The following is a 21,110-nucleotide window of genomic DNA, read 5'->3' on the forward strand; positions in this document are numbered from 1 at the left end:
GAAATATCTATCCAAAAGACTGAGGAATCCATGAATTCAGCAGAGCCCAGGTTCTGCAAACAGGCAAGCAATCTTGGGGGTAGGACTCACAAGGAGGACTCTCTGCAAGCATCCCATGGAGAACTGCGCATGTCCAGCGATTGACTTTTTGGTGTTGGGATGAGGGCCCACCAAGGAGGAAGGGGACTTGAACATGAAAGAGGGCACTGTGCTGGCCAGCCAATTATAGACAGACAGTCTACGGGGGACATGACCCACTTATAAATTTCTCTGTTTGCACAATTTAGTCTGCCTAATAAATACGTCAAGTTAAGAATTTAGGTGTTCTTGAAGCAAGAACTGGGTTAAAAGGGAACTCATATGGTAAGAGAAGTAAATATGCTTTTAAAATAGCCTGTGTTTGTTTCAGTTAGTTAGCCTGGTTTGCAGCAGAAAAAGTGTTTAAATGTTTTTACTGTCTCTGGATTTTGTAAGCCACCAGAATCTCATAGGGTGTGGCTATAACAAACGTAATAAATTATTATGGTTGGTCGCACAGTCAGCCAGATATTTAGACTGGATTTGGCATTTTTGTCCACCTATCGAGCCTTCCCAAAGACCTGGGATAGGCAGATATTATTATTATTATTATTATTATTATTATTCCCCTTTGCCAGCCATCTAACTGTGTCAGTCCAACTATGCCCATCAAAGTGAATGGAACAGGTGCGCCTGGACTACTCCTGTTCCAACCATGCTTTTGAAGACCAGTCCTGACATCTCCACCTGGAGCATGAAACAGATCTGCTGTTTTCATTTCAGATGCATATTGTGCCAAAAGGAACAATACGAAGGATATTATTTCAGAGCCCTGTGAAAAATTAGCAAGTCTAATATTGAATCGGCTTACAGCATATGCTAAGGAGACTCTTTTGATCTTATCCAGCTTAAAAAAGTTCCATTATTAAATTTAAAGTTGGGAACAGGTAACAGACCAATATATAAGAGGCTGTCTGAAAACACATTTGGGAGAGCAGAAGGTATTTTGAACAAAAGGGAAGGGAAAGAATATTTAGCTGGAAACATTAAAGGTACTGTACCAGTTAAAACACAGGGTTGGGTTACCTAATATTCCTGATGCATTGTTGTATTGGGACAGCTCTGCATTTACTGAGAAGTGTCAAAGTCTGTTCTCTGGTCCAGACAAAAAGAAGAGGGTACATTATGAGATAATACAGTAGAAACTTGAGAAAAACTTTGGCTTCTTGAGGTTTATTGTACTTATCTGTATCCTGTCCCTTCTCCAGGGAGCTTACAGTTGCAAACAACAGTCTTGTGATGTAGATGAGGCTAAGAGATTGCATGCCAGGAACATGCAATAAACTTTATTTTAAGCAGAGATGCAAATCAAGGTCTAGCACCACCGGGTCTCTGCAGTTGTCTTCCAGATCAATTTAGCAGAAGATTTTCAGGATTTTCCATTTGTTCAACAAATGGATTGTCTTTCCACAGCACAACTAAAGTCTCCTTCTCATGTGCTTGCCCCTCAGCTAAAACAAAATACTCCAAACATACTTGCCCTAAAATATCAGTCTTCAGGCTAATTAAAATCCTTCTCTGTGTGATACTGGTCTCTGATTGAGGTTCATGAAGGGCCATTCCAAGATGTATTATAGAAATTACCTCTAAAATTGCAGCCTTGGAATTTATTTTTCCTTTGATGTTTGAAATCTTATTGACCAAATCAGATTTAATTACATCAGGGGAAATTTTTAAAATTGCCCTGATTCTAGAGGTTGCATCGAAAAGCCCATATTTATGGTGCAATCTTCTAATGTCTCCTCAGAAGTTGATACAATTCAAGAGTTGGAAGGCTAACTCACACGGTATAGACTTAGGGTTATTATTGTCACAGTTGGACCGGATGTCAGTAGGATTATTAAAATGAATACTGGCAGGATCAATTGCTAGGCGCTGAAGATTTGAATTTGGAATCTATCCAGACATCAAGCATTGTGGACCCATGGAAGTTGTTTCTATATATGTTAACAGCAGCAAGACTTTTATATGCACAATGGTGGAAAGATTTGACATTACCTACAATGGAAGAAGGGATAGTGAAGTTGATGGAGCTGGCCGAGATGGCAACACTGACAGCTTTGATTAGAGAGAAGGCATTGATTAATTTTAATGTTGACTGGAAGCCCCTTCTGGACTTCTTGAGTGAAACAGAAAAAAAAATGAAATCACGATATATGGATTTGGTGATTAGAAATAATAGTAGATAATTAAAAAAATGAAAGTTACATTGTAAACTTAGAGTAAGAATTTAATGTAAATTTACACCTTTATCTGTTGTAAAAGAAAGTCAGAAGTCATTCTTTTTTTAGTTTCTTTTTCCTTCTTTTCCTTTCTGCACTTTTGACTTTGTTTTCTTTTTTGTTCTTTACTTTTTTCTCTCCTCTATTCTCTATCTTAATTATTAGTTCCTGTTAGTTTTTATCGCTTTATTTAAAAAAAATCTATTAAAGGTATTTAAAAAAAAACAGTTGTAGACTTTGGGTCCATGAGGCTTAGATAAAAGTATTATTGTACAAAATTGAAAGGTGAAAACTATGCCCAATTGTTGATACAATATGTGTTGGATTGTTGACATGTATTGATTGTCAATATTTGAATTAGCGTTTTTTTAAACATGGCAAAGAAAAAAGCTTACGAGAAGTATGATCAAATTATTTGCAGCTGGTCTGCTTATAATATAATTTTGGGATCTGTCATTATTTTATGTTAGATTGTACTGCTAACACTGTTGCATGTATGTCTATTTTTTCCTTTTGTTAATTGGTTTGACATAATAAAATATGGTGAAAAAAACTGAGAAGTTACAGCTTGCTGAATTCAGAGGGGCACTGCACATCAGATTTTCACCACAGTAGGGACATATGCACATATAAATAAAAAGAAGTGAATGGTTTTGAAGAAATTAGATTTGAAGACAATGAGATAGCCTGATCGTACTTTCATCTCTTTAACTCTTTCAGACTTGAAAGATTGATGTTGGCCTCGCTGGGTAAACCAGACAGGAAACATGAGCAGATGAGCTAATTCTACTTTACTGTAAAGCTACACTGACCGAATCTTGCCAGTCTGAAAGTACAGTTCTCCCACCGTCTCCTTTACAGCCCAAGAAACTAGGGAGGGTCCCTTCCAAGCCTCTTGGCCACCCACTATCCAGTTGCAGGCTATGCTGTCTCTTATCTGACTGTTCCCTTGGTAGTGTCTCTTGGCTCAGTCTCCCAAGGTCTTTCCCACATACCATCACATTAGCAGACAACGTGAAGTATTCTAGGTCATTGGCCAACAGGCATTCTCAGGTTGAGTGTCTGTTGGTAGACCTATCTCACTTTGTGGCTTTGCCCCACCACTAGAATTCAGCACTGCTGTTTTCAACAGATCAAATCACAGCCACTTTGTCAGCCTCACAGGAGTTCCTCTGACATTGATGGAATTGTGCTCTACAGCCAAACCATTCAGCATCCTGCATTTCATAAATGAAATAGCAATATTCCTTGGTTGCTCATTCTCATACCCTGGATTACTGTCCAACAGTCCAGGCTTTCTACTGTTCCATGTTAGCTCTATTCCACTTGCCTGTACATTGTATTAGTAGGCTCTCTTGTACCAGGTTCAACTATGAGACCATCTAATCCAGTGGTCCCCAACTTTTTTGGCACCAGGGACCTGATTCATGGAAGACAATTTTTCTGTGGACTGGGGGTGAGGGGATGGTTTCGGGATGATTCAAGTGCATTACGTTTATTGTGCATTTTATTTCTATTATTGTAATATATAATGAAATAATTATACAACTCACCATAATGCAGAATCAGTGGGAACCCTGAGCTTGTTTTCCTGCAACTAGACGGTCCCATCTGTCAAGCTGGGCTCTGTTGCAACTTTTCTGCCGTTGCTGCAGAGCCCAGCACTTTTTCCGCTGTTGCTGCAAAACTCAGACTGCATTCTAACAGAGAATCTAATGCCGCCGCTGATCTGACAGGAGGCAGACCTCAGGCAGTAATGAGAGCGATGGGGAGCGGCTGTAAATACAGATGAAGCTTCGCTCACTCGCCCACCACTCACCTCCTGCTATGTGACCCGGTTCCTAACAGGCCATGGACCAGTACCAGTCCGTGGCCTGGTGGTTGGAGAAACCCTGTTCTAATCCAACACAGAAGCTTTCAAGGATTTCAGACCCCATCCCCCCCTTTTTTTCAAACTAGAGAGGCAAGAAAATAAACCTGAGCATGTCAGTCTGTCACATGTGGGCTCCATCGCTTGAGCTACACTCCTTCCCAAGAGAACATTCAACCTCTCTTGGACATGCTTCTGAAGCATGAGATGTCAGCATGCTGAGTCTTCAACCGTTTTTGTTTTAAATCTTAACCCACTTCAAATAAATGCCTAATCTTGTGCTATTTATAGCCATTTGTATTTTGTTAAAGAATAGCTGTCATTCAAAGCACATTCAGCAACAATTGTTATCTGCACAGGCAGTTGTGGAAGAACACAAGAGAACCTATCACACTGCGCATACGCTAGGAATGTCATTGAAAAGGCACTTCAGTACTTTGGCATTCCTCTAAAAGGTGGAATGGGGCATTGACTTATGAGGAACAGGTCCAAAAATACGAAAACTACTCGTTCTATGGGAAAGTGGATGCCTAAAACACAGCTCTGCAGACAAAGTGCAAGAGGGTGAAAGGAATCCTTGACAGGTTGGTCCACAACACAACCATCCTCTCAAGGGCAACTGGGAGAGATCTCACCGGCCAGGGAAGAAAAGGCCCAACTTCTACAAAAATGGGAACTGCTGCTGGGAAAACTTACCATTTTATTATTGATTTCATGAAAATGAATTTCGCAGACTTTTTCCACCACGTCTTCGTTCTCAAAAGTTACAAAGCCAAATCCTATTTAAAAGAGAGAGAGAGAGAAAGCATTTTTAAAAATTACGTTAAACAAGGTTAGACTTCTTTTTGGATTGCTTGAAAAATAAATTACTTTCAGGCATGTTGGTTATATCACCAGACAAACAGATATTGACAAAGCATTTTTTTTTAGCAGGTTTTTTTTGGGGGGTCATGTTTTTAGGAAAAAAAGGGAAAAAAAATTAAGATGAATATGGATTACATCAACAAGAGGCTGCTAGAGATGAAAATAAAGACCTACTTCTATATTTCCTACCTCCAACTCTATCTAATACCCTTCCTATGCATTTAAATAGTTACTTTAAATAGGATATATTAAACCTGAAATAAAACGGGCATAAAAGTCTGTTGCACCTGACAGATTCTGAGTAATAATCATACTCCTGCTTGTCCATAAAGTCCTACAGTCTTTCAGGACAGTTAAACCCAGTGGGAATTTCCCTGTTAGGGAGGTCTCATTAAGCAAACAGCAAGGGATGGGTTGGAAAGGGACAATAAAACAAAGAGATAATCATAAACAGTCTGGGACATGGATCTTCCAATCAACCGAAGTCTGGTTCCCAGCCTCACAGCACACAGGGCCTTTCCAAATGAGCATGTGCCAGCTTCGTACTTGTCTACTATCACAGCTCTGAAATTTCTCAGGGCTTCACTTCTGCCATCGTCTTTGGAACCATCCCCACAAGGTATACTTTCTTTACAGGTAGTCCTTGCTTAACAACCATTTGTTTAGTGACAGTTCAGATTTACGACGGTGCTGGAAAAAACTACTTGCGACTGGTCCCCACACTTACAACCGTTGCAGTGTCCCCACAGTCACGTGATCACGACTTGGGCACTTGGCAATTGGTTTACATTTATGACTGTGGCAGTGTCCTGTGGTCATGTGATCGCCATTTTCGACCTTCCTGGCTGGCTTCTGGCAAGCAAAATCAGTGGGGAACTGCATGATTCGCTTAACAACCACATGGTTCGCTTAACGCCTGCAGTGATTCACTTAACAATTGCCACAAAAAAGGTCATAAAATTGGGTCAGATTTGCTTAATGACCGCTTCACTTACCAACCAAAATTCTGGTCCCAATTGCGGTCATTAAGCAAGGACTACCTGTATTTCTCTCTACAGGGAATCCATCCTATCCCGAAGAAATTCCCTGGCAGAGAGCACCACTTCTGGCCATTTTTCGGATATTTCCTTCCAGGCTGCCCAATGCTGTGTCTTAATATGCACCATCCAACTCTGAGTTTTAAAAACTGTATTAACTTCTTTTCTTTTCAGTTTCATAAACCCACACGCACATGTTTATTTGTTTTCATCTGCACCTAATTAGTGGCCCGATGGCCATACTGAAGATTTGATTGACTAATCCGTTATTTGCAGATGCACTGGAGGGAGCTCTGAGCAAGCCCGTTATAAAAGAATGAAAGGAGCTTGGCGGTTGGTGAGAAGGGTTAAAAGAAAGCAGCCCCGCTCTCCCTGGAAAGCAGTCAGTATTATCAACGCTTTTTGGATCTCAAAGCGCTCTCACTGCTGCAGCGGCTCTGTGAGGTCAGCCAAGATCCAGAGGTGGTTATTTGTCTCTTTCTTCCTGAATTACTTCCTCTAATACCACATCAGGATATCCGGAGGCCTTCAAGGATGTAGGGAAGTTGCAGGCCTCTCATCTGCTCAGCACTGCAACTTCAAAGAGGCGTCTGATTTGGGCCACTTTAAGGCCATTTGATGCCTGCTGTCTGCCCCTCAGCTATATGGTTTGTTTACCTGTCTAGTTTTCACTGTTCTGGGCAAAACTGAACTGATTTATTATTATCATTTCTTTACAGCAAGCTCCATGTAGTTTAACCATGATCACACATCTCTCGTCACGTTTCTGGTACCTGCCCAGCGGATGAATAAATATAGAAACCCATTAGAATAAAGTGACGGCTCTCCAAGTAAACCTATTGAACAGAATCTGATTCCCAGAATAGACCACAGAGATCTGGCAGCTATTAACAGGAAAGGAATTCGGCACTCAGCAGATGCCAAAACCTTTGCTCCACACAGCGACTGCAGGCTCAGGAAATTAACGTTTAGTCAATGGTGATATGATCCACATAATTTGCACTTATGCACACCAACCATCTGCACTGAGCAGAGTAACGTCTCATAAACATCAAGCCAGTGGGCAAGATTACAAATGGAGAATGTCCACAGAGTAATGCAGATTTATACCTTTGAAATCCATAAACCATGACGTTCCTGTTCATATGAGAATTCTACAGGACCTAGTCAGTTTCAAAGAAGTTGACATATGTAGGGCCAATTCCTTTCAAAGACTGTAAACAGGGCTATTTGGTGCATGGAGACCTAGTTGGGAGACGTGGGCTGGATTACTCAGCACTGCCAGATGTCAGCCAGTCTAGCATGATCAACCAAGACATCTCTGTCATAGTGCCTGCCCTCTGGAATAGCATCCCTCTGGAGATCTGTACAGCTCCCAACCTGCAGCTGTTCCACAAGCCCCTGGAAACTGGCTCTGCTCCCAGGCTTGGGGTTAAGGTGGATGTTGAGCCTCTGTTAGTTTTCCTTTGATGTATTGGACTGTTTGTTCCAGATGTTCATTTTTTTTTTCCCTGGGAGCTGGCAGCCTCTAAGTCTACAAGCCAATTATGTTCCTTAACAACTGATTGTTCATCTTTCTCTAGGACTGCACGGCAGCTGCAGAGGGCAACTGCACAATCCTTGGAAAAGTTGAGGTTGCTTTAAGGAACTGAGTTGTGGACAGGTGCAACATTCAAGACCCCACATTCTCCAAAACTTCTTTTCTGCCTTTGAATCTAAAGCACTGCACAATCCTAGCAGATGTTGTAAGTAAATTTCAAGCAGCATCTGAAGCTTTGGCTTTCTAACAATGACTATTCTTTGATGATAGTCAATGAGTTCCATTCTCTTCATCTATGTACGTGGCTTATGCCAGTTGACTTGTCTGAGTTTTACTAAACTAAAAATGGATTTGCAGCAAGGTAGGATGCTGACCTCAGTAGCTCTCTTCTAAGTGCACCACCTTGCTTTTTCTCAACCTGCTGTCTTCCTTTACTCTCTCAGCCACACTGTTTAATTGCTCCTTAATTGTCCACTTGTTGTTTCCAGGTGGATGCCTACGATTCAGTTCACTAACTAAGACATGCTTGGAATTTAGGGACTGTGTTATTGGTATGATTAGAACTGCATACCACAGGGACCCAGATTTTTGCCCAAGTTTAGAAAGTCCACTTCTGCAAGTCATTAATTGCTTGATTGCCAGAAACATCTTCATCATTAGTAACTCATTAGCAAATAATGCAGCAGAGAATTTCAGTTTTGATTCCCCTTTCCTTCCTTCAGCTGCCAGTAAGGCAAAGCAAATGGGGATTTATCAGAAAACAGCAGTAACCTTGCCAACCAAGCCAGACATTTCATCACAACCATTCACGTTTTCCAAATTCTGTGGTGCTTCAGGCCTGCAAAATATACCTTCCTTAGGGAATCTAGCGCTTTGGTTCAAGAGAGAGATAAAAACCTTGCTCAAAGGTGATTTAACAAGAGGAGAAAAATGAACCTGATCTCATCAAAAGATACTTTATTTTTGAGTTTATTGAAGATTCACAAAATCAGAGAATCCACTAAACCATGGAGACAGATGGCCATTTAGCCTCTGAAACTATCCAGATAGAAGGATTCACCATTTTTCTGATCTACCTCTGACAATCGGCCTTATCCTCCTTTCTTTTATTTTCAACCCATTGGTCCTTGTCCTGCCCTTTGTTTTAACAGGGAACAAGTTCACCTCTTTTTGTACTTTGCAAGTTTTTAGGTATTTGGAGACTGCTATTACATCTCCCCTTCATCTTCTCTTTTGTAGACTAAAGAGTCAAGGCTTAAGACAAAAATATTCTGCTCCTCAACTGTGTGATGTTACTGCTGGACATGGGACTATGATCCATGGCTCAAGTTTTACCCAACCTGATACCCTCTAGAACAGCGTTTCTCAGCCTCAGCAACTTTAAGATGTGTGGACTTCAACTCCCATAATTCCCTAGAAGTACTGAACTCCTATTCCCCTCAGCCAGGATAGCCTATAGGCTGGAAAAGACTGGTTTATGTGGGAATCCTTGGGAATCCTCTATCTCCTCTTCCATGTTCTAGAAGGGGAAGTGGTAAATGTTCTCTTCAGAAGAAACCAGAATGCCTAGTTAGCTCCCAAAAGCAGGATTTAGAATTCCCCTTGGAACCTGTCAATCAACTTATAAATAAATTGGAATAAATAAATCCATGGACTTGTCTCAATCTTTCCAATTTTGAGTAAAACGGAAAGCAGGGATAGCCCCTGTTTTGGGCCTCTACACCTGGAAAATTCTGTCTTGATTTTGGCCTGTTCGGTTCCTTCCCCAAGGAAAGTTTATCACTGAGTAAAGAATGTTGGTGTGGCGCAGAGGGGTGGGCGGCAGTATTGCAACCGAAACTCTCCCCACGACCCGAGTTTGATCCCAGAGGAAGCCGGATTCTCGGGTAGCCGGCTCAGGTCGACTCAGCCTTCCATCCTTCCGAGGTCGGTAAAATGAGTACCCAGCTTGCTGGGGAAGGTGACGACTGGGGAAGGCAACGGCAAACCACCCCGCTATAGTCTGCCAAGAAGCATCATGAAAGCAGCATCCCCCAAAGGGTCAGACGTGACTTGGTGCTTGCACAGGGGACCTTTTCACCGTTCAAAGAATGTTTAGTTCTCAGCTTAGCACAAAAGAAGTGCTGATGACTGAAAGGTTACATGCAGTTACTTGGCAAGAAATCATGCTGTAGGAAAACATCCTGGTATCGCGAGCCACACTAGTAATTTAACCATCAGCATACAAAGGATAGTTCACTGGAAATGCAGATTTTTTAAAAAAAATGTGACCAGGATCAGCTAATTTAAAGTTTCTTACATCTCCTATATTTTAAAGATGATTATCTGCCAACAAAGCACTACTGTTCATTGGAAGATTTTTCTATATAGATCCTGGAACAGAAAAGGAAGCACCATCACCTGTAACAAGGTGAAATAAAAAAGGGGAGAGAAGATCTGTCTAATTCCTCACAAATACAAGCACACTAAAAGGAAGGAAAGAAGGAAAGAAGGAGGGAGGGAAGGAAAGGGGGAATATATCTTCTTCATACTCCATTAGTTAAGGTAATGAATATGCACCGTTTTAAATAACCTCAAGTCTTAAAGCCTTTTTGGATTAAGCAAACAATTATTTCTTATGAGTGGTACAAAGATTCAACAACAATTTAAAAAAAACAACACCCCATTCCTGAAAACATATAGGAAAGATTAACACAAAACAAAAGAGGCGGTTTAAAATGGTGTCATAAATGGGAATCCGGTTGTCAAGGAGTGTGCATTTTTTAAATGAAATTATACTGCGTCCTCTTGAATGAAGGTATTATGGGAAGCTAACAAGCTCTATTTAAGAGATAAGCGCTTTTAGCAGAGTCAAACAGGCTCTCTCCCACCCACCCACCCCCTTTATTCAGGTGAATAAAAATGGGATATATATTTGAATAATCTTTTTGGAGGAAAAAAGGAAAGGCAGTGAAATACAGGGAGGCACAATGAGAATGGAGAAATGCCCCTAAAATGTAATCATCTGAACCAAATGATTGGGGGGGGGGGGAGGTCCCCATTTTTTTTTAAAGGAAAAAAAGAAATGCAAGCAAAAATACTTTTGGAAATATAGTAGCTCAGATCTTTTAAGCGGCCTTATGAAGTTCAATATTTTCACACAAGAAGGATGAGAGAGATGTTAATACCCATCGCAACAGGCTGTACAAACAGGCATTGTTCCTGACCAGCCCTCTACACATGCAGGACTACAGCTCCCATCCTCCACTGCCAACACAGTGAAACCAACACCTCGGGTGAAAAAAGGTTGCCCTGCGAAGTCTGCTGCAGATCCAGGGAAGCCGGGAATGTTTCTTTCTTGGCGGGGCGCCCCGTATCACTTTTACTTTTAAACATAAAACCGACATAAAAATTTGCTCTCTGCACTGGAGAAAGTTTCCCACACGTGTAAGGCCATTTGTAACGGACACATTTGTATGCACAAACCTGTTTGTCGGCAGCCCCAACAGAGTAAGAATGATTGAAACTGTACATGATTAAAACAATACAAAAATTGGTAGAAGCCATAAATAAAATTAACAAGGCGTGACAGAAGTGCCAAGCCCCAATTGCTTGGAAAAATTATGCTTCTGCAGGCAGCATTTTGGTGGGCTTCCCCTACCCCCACCCCCAATTCCTCCTCCAAGCTATATTTCATGCTTGCATTTGCTGCTGAAGAGACCCTATGTTAGGTTAACTGAAATATGGATCTGATGACACCATGGTGTGGTGGTCTGAGATTTATGTGTGCACACACACCAGTGACTGAACCACATCTACAGGATTTTACTTCGCTCTGCAAACACAGGTAAACACACGTGGGAGATAATGGAGATCCATCAATCAGATCCCCCATTTTTTTTCATGTTTAAAATATCTAGAATTCAAAGAAGGAATTCAGTGTTTTTAAGGAGACACACTGCAATCCTGACAGTATCCCAATCTGGAGCCTTCCTGACGGATGTGATGGATTTGGGCTCCCCTGGCTTCTAGCCAGTGTGGCATCTGAACATCAGGTTGGTGCACTTAAGACCGATCCCTGGCAGGGGTTAAACGAAACAGGAAAAACAGACTTAGCTGAATCTGTTTCTCCCATGCTGTTTCCGTGCTTTGCTTTAAACTTCCCCCAAGCACCAAGTAATGCAAAAAGGAAGATGGCTTTTGAATTCTTGCCTACAGAATCCTGCTGGAAAGTCTGTTTTGGGTACTCTCAGTCTAGTGATGGGGAGTAATTTCACCCCACGGCTTCCAAGAATAAGACTGAATACACTTCCTGGCCAACGGTTCTGCATCGTAGCATGGGCTGCCCCAGGAAATCTTGGTGACACGTTAGTCTCTCAAGATATGACTGTTCCTACTTGGAGGGGACAGAAGGGAAAACTCAGTGGTACACGGAGATTTTTCACCTTGAGAAGCATCAGATCAACAGGGAAGGCAAATTTTTCCAAGCAAGGCCTTCTTACAATGCACAATCTAGATGGGCAACCGCTAAGAAAATAAAACACTTGCTGGCAGACGGAAAGAAAGAAGAATCGTGATGCAGCTCTGTGAACCCAGCAGAGATTTTCACGTATGGCTAAGCTCGCATAAATTTGGCAAGGCATATTAAATCAAAGCTTATTTTCTCACAAAATATCACGAGGTTTAGGTTCATCCCATGAAATGAAATACTCAGGAAACAATGTGGCTTTTAAAAAAAAATGGATTCTCATTGCAGTTGTAAATAAGATATAATACAATGCGCATACGGAAGTAAATCAGCTTTCCCTAATGTGCTGGATTTGAGATACGGCAGGCAGCTCTCGCAACTGTGGAGGATGTTTCTCGAGGACACTAGGTTGGGAAAAGCCGAAGTAGACCCTTACACAAATTAATAAAAGCAGATAAGTCTCCCATAAGTTTGTCTTTTTTCTTTTTTGATGTAATATGATAATTTGGCTACTAATGTAATATCCCACAATTTATCAACCCAGTCTCTTAATATCCTGTTGTTACCAAAAAGGATCCTCATCTGCAGCAACCACAGAGAATGGCAATTCCTTAGGTTCTTATTGATTTAAGTGATATGTATAATTCAAAAGAGGAAGCACTAATAGAATTTATGTACCGGGAGCTATAATTCTTGTATATTCCTAGTACTGGAAAATAACATGTCATTTTTTCTGTTTGTTTTGCTAATGGACCATCCACGATACATGACACAGTTCCTTTTTCTGCAAGATTAAGCAACTGTTTGCCAAGTACTGATTTGATTATATGCCATCAAGTTGGTGTTAACTATTAGCAGCCACATAAACAGATTTTAGCCAAGAGAATCTGTCCCTAAAGTGGTCCTTCAGTTCTTCCAGTGATGTATATTGCCACTCTAATTGAGTCCCTGCTGCTGGTCATCCTCTTTTTCTTTTTTCTGCTACTTTTCGCAGCCTTAGAGACTTTTCCAGAGAGCTGGATCTTCGTGTTATATGTCCAAAGTATGATAATTTAAGCCTGGTCATTTTTTCCTCAAGTGAGAACTCTGGGTTAATTCATTTGATGACCCACTGGTTTGTTTTCTTGGCTGTCCACGGTATTCTCAGGAGTCTTCTCCCACACCAACATTCAAAAGTGTCAATACAGGTAGTCTTTGAGTTACCACCGTTTGTTCAGCAACCGTTTGAAGTTACGGCAGCGCTGAACTGTGACTTACAGCCAGTCCCTGAAGTTACAGCCACTGCAGCGCCTCCGCGGTCACATGATCAAAATTCGGGTGCATGGCAGCTTGCCCACACTTACGACAGCAGGGGTGCTTCAACTCCCCCCACCTGCCTATCTCCCCCACATCTCTGCCCTTTTGGCCCCCTGCACTTCGAGGCACCTGCCGCCCCAGCTGACCTTCATCATCTTCTTGCTCCCGCTGCTGATCAAGCATGCCGGCCCTGGCCCTGTGAGAATCAAGCCTGCCTCTGACTCAGAAAATGAAACTCCTTCTGAGTCAGAGGAGGAAATAGAAACTTACCGGGCTGAAACCAGGAAAATGAAACCTGAGGATGAGTCAGCAGTGCGGGAAAAGTCCAAGGCACTGATTGGCCAAGATTCGGGGGAGGATTCGAATCCTCCAATCAGCACGCGCCAACAACAGACAGAAAAGTGTGCAAAAGAGAAGGCAGCTCGATTGGCTGCAGAAGGATCCAGGTGCGCGAAGGATGGGCATAAAAGGCAGATGCACGAAGAGCAAGCTGCCAGAGACAACCGATCCTACAAGCCTGCAGCTTCAGCAGAAGAGTCCCTACCAGCGTTGGAGACAGTGTCTGTTACCGAGGAGGAATCAGCGCCATTGCTCTCCACTGAAGAGGACTTGAATCCTGCTCTTGCTGCCATCGAGGATCCTCTTATCGCTGAGCATCCAGCCTTGGCTCTCCACAGTCTTCCTGTGCGCATTCCAGGCGCACTCCTCGTCCTGCTCCAAGATGCTCCTCGTCCTGCTCCAGCCGAGTCCAGCGACCTTAGTTTAGCCTTGCTGTGCCTCCGGTCTGCAGTTTCACCCCAAGCCTTTGGTGCAGCCTTGCAACGTTCCTAGATCACCGATTAGCTCCAGTTTTCCCAAGCAGCTTCAGTGCGCCCTCGATTCTCAGTCTTGCAGTGAATCATCGGTCCAGTCTAACCATGCTCTGAGTGCTCAACCTTGCTCAGGAGTTTCACACCTGTCTTGTCGTGAAGCCGTATCACAATCTAGTCCAGTGGTTCCAGCCAAGTCCAGCCTTGCTCCAAGTCTCCAGTCTCGCTCCGAGTTCCTAGTCCAGAGAATCCAGTCTAGTCCAGAGCTTCTAGCAGAGTTCCCAGTTTTGAATCTTGCTTCGAGTCTCCAGTTTCCGGATTCCAGTCCAGCGCGGGTTATCAAGTCCCGTCCATTTTGGTCCTTAGTCCTCAGAAGAGACCAGGGGGCTCTGGTCAGCCCCATCCAGTGTTCCAGTGCCAGCTTAATTCAAGTACTGTTCGAGACCTGTTGTCTGCAGCTCCAGCAGCACCTTGTGTTCCAGTCTCCTCCAGCCTTCCAGTTCCTGTTGGGAAGTCCTGTTCTGCTGCCTTGTCACCTGCTCCTCGTGTAATCTTGCTGGTTGCCTTGTCGTTGCCCAGTTGGGCTTGACTGAATCCAGTTCTCTCTTGTTTCAAGGACTTAATTATTGTAAATAGTTATTTAATAAATAATATTTTTGATATTAATCTGCCTGGCTGCCTCGTCTGAACAGGACAGGCCTTTCGTGAGGCAGATGATGGCTGCACAAGGCTTCCTTCCCAAGGTCATGCAAGGTGGTTTCCTCGTGAGACCTGGGGAAGATGGCCTCACGTGGCCAGCAGCTGCCTCGCAAGGGGACAGGGCGGGCATGCCTCGTAAGCAGCGGGAGTAAGGAGATGGCAAAGGTCAGCTGGGGTGGCAGAGGGCAGGATGGCAGAGGCCTCAGAGTGCAGGGTGGCCAGGGTCACTGTGGTTGGGGCTTCCAGGGGTGGCTGCAGCTTTGTGCTGCGCTGCAGCTCAGGGGCTTCTTGCAGCCCCAGAGCTGTGGCGTGCCAAGAAGCCACCGAGCTGCAGCAGGGCAAGCAGCCCCAGAGCAGCATGGTTCTGGGGCTGCTTGCCGCCCCACAAGGCAGGGTGCAGGGCGGCCAAAAGGGCAGGGATGGCGGGGAGATAGGCAAGTGGGGGGAGTTGAAGAGGAGCCAGTCCCTTACCTTACCGAGGCTTAGGGCTAGGAAGCACCGAACCCAGAATGGCTTGGATTGGGGTGGGTCCTTGGCTAACGAGCAGTGAGATTCAGTTAACAACGGCAATGGGGAGTGCTGGGATTGCCGTCACTAAGCAATGCAGTCATGTGACATCATGCTTTACGACTGCATCACTTAGCGATGGAAATACCAGTCTCAGTTACCGTCATAACTCAAGGACTCCCTGTACTCTTCCTATCTTGCTTCTTCGAAGTCCGACTTTCACTTCCATAGAGTGTCACAGGGAAAACCATTGACTGCACGATTCTGATCTTTGTAAGAACAGACACATCCCAGCAACAGAGTATCTTTTCCAAGGGCTTCATGGCTAATCTACCAAGTGCTAGTTTGTGGCATATTTCTTGACTGCTGGTCCCTTTACTTTTGATAGTTGATCTTAAAAGACAGAACCTATCCACCACTTCAAGATCTTCATTGTCAACTCTAAGGCTGTCTGCTGTGCCTGTTATCATTAGTTTTGTCTTCTTTATATTTAATCTTAGTCCCATTTTTTCACTGTGCTCTTTGACTGTCATTACTAGAGCTTGCGAATCATTTGCATGGTACTAAATCCCACTAAATTCAAGGAGGACAATCACGGTATGTGACTGACCAAGGAGTATCACCTTGTCAGGACCTTGGAACCATTTTAATTGCTGTATTTAGTAGAGAAAAAAAAAAAACAATTTACAACTCCTCACAGACCATACTTAAAGTGAGAATGACATTTAAGTCCTCTGTAGATCATAGAAGAAATCAATCCAGAATTCTCACTCAAAGCACAAATGACCAGGGTTAAATTATTATATTTTGGACTTCTCTCTGGAGAAGTCTATAATGCTGGGAATGGTGGAAGGAAAAAGAAGAGGAGGATGACCAACAGCAAGGTGGATGGACTCCATTATAGCTGCGATAGGTACACTGACTTGAAGGACTAGGTTGGGGACAAATCGTCCTGGAGAAAATCTATCTTTGTGGTTGACACTGGCTTGATGGGACATAATCAATCAATCAATCAATCAATCAATCAATCAAAAGATCTTCATAAAAAGAAAATTATAACTGCTGTGAGAATGCTGCAAAATAGCAAGGCTGCCAACATAGATGGTGTCACTGGAGAAACATTAAAATATGGATGTGGCATATTTGCGGAGTGTTATGCCTATGGAGGAAGGCTGCATCCATGCTGATTATGTTACTGTTTATACATAGGAAATGTTAGGAGGAGTGAATGCAAAAACTTAAGGTGGGGTTGATATATTAAGGGTGCATGGGAAAGCGGTTGGAAGAATTCTGATTGAAAAGGTACGAGAGGTGACATTGAGCATAATTTGTGTTGCAGCTTTATGCCAGACAGGGAGTACACAGATCAGAGTTTTGCTCTTTAACTGGTCATTGAGAAATACATGCGTGTGAGAAAGAAAAATTATTGCATGTTTGTTGATTTACAGAAAGCATATGATGAAATGGATAGGTTTGGATTATGAAACATTTTGTACACATTTGGAGTTGAATCTTAGTTGCTGAATATGGTAAGAGCAATATAGGATGGAAGTAAAACATGCTTGAGAAGAAAGGGAATGCTTAAGGAATGATTTGAGAGTGAGCAAGGAGAAAAGCTAGTATGCGTGGTGTCCCCTCAGTTGTTTACGTATTTATGAATAAATGTGTAAGGAATGCTTGAGAGCAGTTTTGGTTAGAGCAGTGTTTTTCAAACATGGCAACTTCAAGATGTGTGGACCTCAACTCCCAGAATTCCCCAGCCAGCATTAGGGTTTGGATATGAACGTGTCTGTATTTGGTATGTGGAAAATGCTGCATTCTTTGCTGCAGATGTTAGAGTGCATGATGTAATAAAGGAGCTATATACTACTAAAACTCTCGTGTCTGTTTGATACTTGTAATCTTTAACGGGGCAAAAACGGTGCGTCATAGTCCAACAATCTTTGAACCAAGGGACCTCAAATGGGCTGACTTACAGAATGCATCCAAAATCCGGGACCCACGACTCCTGTGGAATAGGAATTTGGCAAATTTCATAAAACATTTTATGACATAAAAATTATCACTAATTTTTTTTTATCACATAATGCAAAATGTCATAAACCATTTCCTGGGGTCAACTCCTGATGTTTGACTGGGCTACAGAGTTCAGCGTGGGCTACTTTCAAGGCAGACACATCTCTGAAGGTCTCCCCGGATTTTTAAGAACTTTTCCAGCACATTAGGAGCCCTGCCATTGTTGAAGGCGCTGAGGAATCTGGTAAGGGAATATCTCTGAAAAGATGACCCAGTGGGTCACGGGTTATATAGTATGGATCTAAAAATTAAATGTATCAAATATATAAAGGAAGAACAAATAAGCTGTAAAGAAAGAAGACTGAGAAACTCATGATTGGAAGGAACTGAAAAAATCCACAAAAAGGGAGAGGTGAGAAGTTTAAAAAAACCCTTAAATGACAGATATTCAGATTAGAGCGATAAACTCTTTTATTTTGTTTAGAGTGACATAATCTTTTATTCAGATTCAACATTACATTAGCATTTGATTCGAAATTGTTTATCGCTCAACTAACTGGTGATCCTAAGGAATGTAAAAGTTTATATTAATTCCGTTTGCATGTTATGTTTGATATTAGAAAGATCTGTTGCATTCATTTTGATTTGGAGCAGTATTCCTCCAAAACTTTCTATGCTTTCTCAGACAGGAAAGCTGAGAAATAGGCTCTCCTAATTAATTAACAATCCAAATAAGACATCTTCCTACATAACACAATTTCAAATTGAAAATGGACAAATTTCCTTCTTTTTTCCCCCATTCTACCAGGTTAATTCTAGGATTTTTACCATTCCAAATAATTCTTAACAAACACAAAGTTGTTAACGCAAACTTGTTGTGATCATTTCCACAAGATATCACAATGGGAAGAAACTGAAACTTTTTTCTTAATTTGTAGTAAATCTTAGATGTTTTTATTCCAAAAAGTTAATTGGTTTTGATTTCCAGGGGTAAAACAGAAGGGGTGGAAGGTAGGGGGAGATTGCCCTGGTGTTCAGGATTGCCCAGAATCTCTGGGAGTTGGATGGCATATACATTTAATAAAGAGAACAGCAACAAAGATGATAAGGGGTCTGGAGGCTAAATCCTAGGAAGAAGGGCTAAAGGGACTCGGTATGTTTAGCTTAAGGAAGAGAAGACTGAGGGGAGACATGATAGCCGGCTTCCCATACTTGAAGGGCTGCCACAGGGAAGAGGGCGTTGATTTATTCTCTGTAGCACCTGAGGGTAGGACAAGAAGCCATGGGTGGAAGCTCATCAGAGGGAGGTCCAACCTGGAAATAAGGAGGAATTTCCTGACAGTGAGAACTATTAAGCAGTGGGACAGCTTGCCTCCTGGAGCGGTAGGTGCCCCATTGCTGGAGGTTTTCAAGAAAAGATTGGACAACCATCGGTCCCAGGTGGTATGAGGACTCCTGCCTTGGGCAGGGGGTTGGACTAGAAGACCTCCAAGGTCCCTTCCAACCCTATGATTCTCTGGTTCTATGAAATAATAATAATCCCTTTTCAAAATAAATAGCTTTCCTGTCCCTACCAGTTATCTTGCTGTATAGCTACAGGAGGACACTGAACACACTCTTGGCACAAATAAATAACAGGCTAAAATTCCTCTTTTGTCAACAGATACCTATGCAAGCCTCAATGGTGTAGACAGGCTGCGCAAATAAGGATTCGGAGCAACCGAGAAAGAGCCACAACTCAACTTCCTAAGGCTGTTGACTGGACTTTCTCCTACAAACCACTGTTCGTTTTGCAACCTCCTTCCTGACATCACGGAATCATATTCTTTTGAGTTTCTAAGCATAGAGGTAACCTGAGCTTCTTATCTCTGCTCCGCAACATCCGCACAACATGTGGGACCTTGTCTGATTATTATTAGGCAGTTTTGACAGGCTCAGGTGCTAGATGGCTTACTAACTAACATTCCCCTCCTGATTATGGGGGAGTGTGAATAAAGCAGAGCCATATTGATTCACACCAATCTATGCATTGACTGTGTGAAAACCACTTGCAATTCCCAGCAGCCTTAGAAACAGGGAGGGATATGACCAGGCAAGTTGAGAAAATAAATTAAAAGAGTGTCAACTTTTCTTGCTGTTTTTCTTGTTATTAATGGATGGAATGGGGGCTCGTTTATCAAGGAGAGGAAAAAATTAATTGATGCCAGCTTTAATATTATTATGCCCAGCGTGTCTGGTCACATTTCTTCATTTTTAAAAAGTCGTTTTATTACAGTTTACAGCAGCCAGCTGCCAAAGCTAGTGGTGTAAACAAGAAAGCAGGTGCATGAATAATGGGGCAGCAGAAAGAGACGATTTCTTTGCAGCACAAGCTCAACTATCTTAAGTGAAAGTGGAGAAAGAAGCAGAGTAAATATAGACTTGGAAAAGATCACCTGGCAAAGAATCATATGGGGCAACAACAGAGGAGTAATATTTCTTCATTACACAGGCCAGAATTGCGGAGAGGAGTTAAGGGGGACGAGATAATATATCCTTCTGTCATACAGAGTGATCTGCATTTGCCAAAGGGCCAGGTGAGAAGTCGTTCTGCGGAAAGAGATCAATTTTGAGCTGAGCAAGAGCTTAATGACAGTGGGATCCACCCACTGATCAGCTGAAATATGGAAAACTATAAATAACACTGCTGGACCCGCATGCTGGCATCTTAGCACCTTGATGAGGCCTGCTGTGGAAGACTGACCTGCCCATCTGCTATTAATTGTTTTATTTATGGCATTCACCAACTTCAAACTGCAATGCTGGCTTCTTTGCCAGAGTCCTGGAAGCTGCATTGTTCCAGAGATCGCTCTATATGTAAACAGGTCCATGGAAGAGGATCATCCTAGCGGTGCTTCTGGGTTTTTTGCGGCAATGGCCGTGTTATTTTCCTCCACAAGCAGGGAAAGGCCAGATGCTGCCCAGCCGTCAGTCAATTCACTAAAGTTGGAAGGGACAAACTTAAAAATGTTTTTTCATTTTTGGATAAAAAGAATTCTTGTTGGGCATCAGCAGTGGCAGAGGGCAACTGGACAACATTATGCTGAGAGTATGCATCAGAATCAAATGAATAATAACAACAGCATGAACAACAACTCTGATACCAGCCCTTCCTGGCATACTGAGACTCAAAATCTGTAGATAGACACCTAAAAGGCAGACTCATGAATGTCTACAAGGGGGAAATTGCTATCCCCATGAGCCATAAACCCAGATTCCTGGCTTTAATTTAAAAAGAGGTGTATATGTTATGGAAGAAAAGCATCCACGACAATAAATGGAATGCTTCATGAATGGTTCAACATCGAGCAGGCAGTAAGACAAATACAAGTATATTGTCTGCTTGGTTCTCTTACTGTATATTGTCCTGTATAAAGAATACTTGTGGCGATGTGATGATGTTAAAGGTGTGTTGGATGAGGATGTGAACATGTGTGTACATTTGTATGCAGAGAATACTGAGTTAGCTGTGAACACAAATGATTTGCAGTGAATGTTGGACAGACCGTGTGATGCAACAAGGAATACAGCCCTGAAAAAGAAAATTGTACACCACTCCATTCCCAAGGGGCTGTTTACAAAGATTAAGTACCCAAAAATCAAAACCAAGAAAACTCGGAATATCAATACAGTAAAACAGGTGAAGTATTATGTTGCAATATTGTAGAGTAATCTGGAGCTTATTT

The 21,110-nt window shown here is 42.4% G+C and overlaps 1 protein-coding gene across 10 annotated transcripts in view; it reads right to left on the reverse strand.

Moving 5' to 3' along the window:
- MSI2 (musashi RNA binding protein 2) overlaps positions 1-21,110 on the reverse strand; it is a 527,555-nt gene that overhangs the window by 117,230 nt on the left and 389,215 nt on the right. For all 10 annotated transcript variants that reach the window (XM_063296967.1, XM_063296952.1, XM_063296934.1 and 7 more), the window contains exon 8: positions 4,867-4,949. In XM_063296967.1, the coding sequence (XP_063153037.1) occupies positions 4,867-4,949 (83 nt within the window). The remainder of the gene's footprint in view (positions 1-4,866; positions 4,950-21,110) is intronic.

Source organism: Candoia aspera, chromosome 1 (genome assembly GCF_035149785.1).
Source record: "Candoia aspera isolate rCanAsp1 chromosome 1, rCanAsp1.hap2, whole genome shotgun sequence".
NCBI lineage: Eukaryota > Metazoa > Chordata > Lepidosauria > Squamata > Boidae > Candoia > Candoia aspera.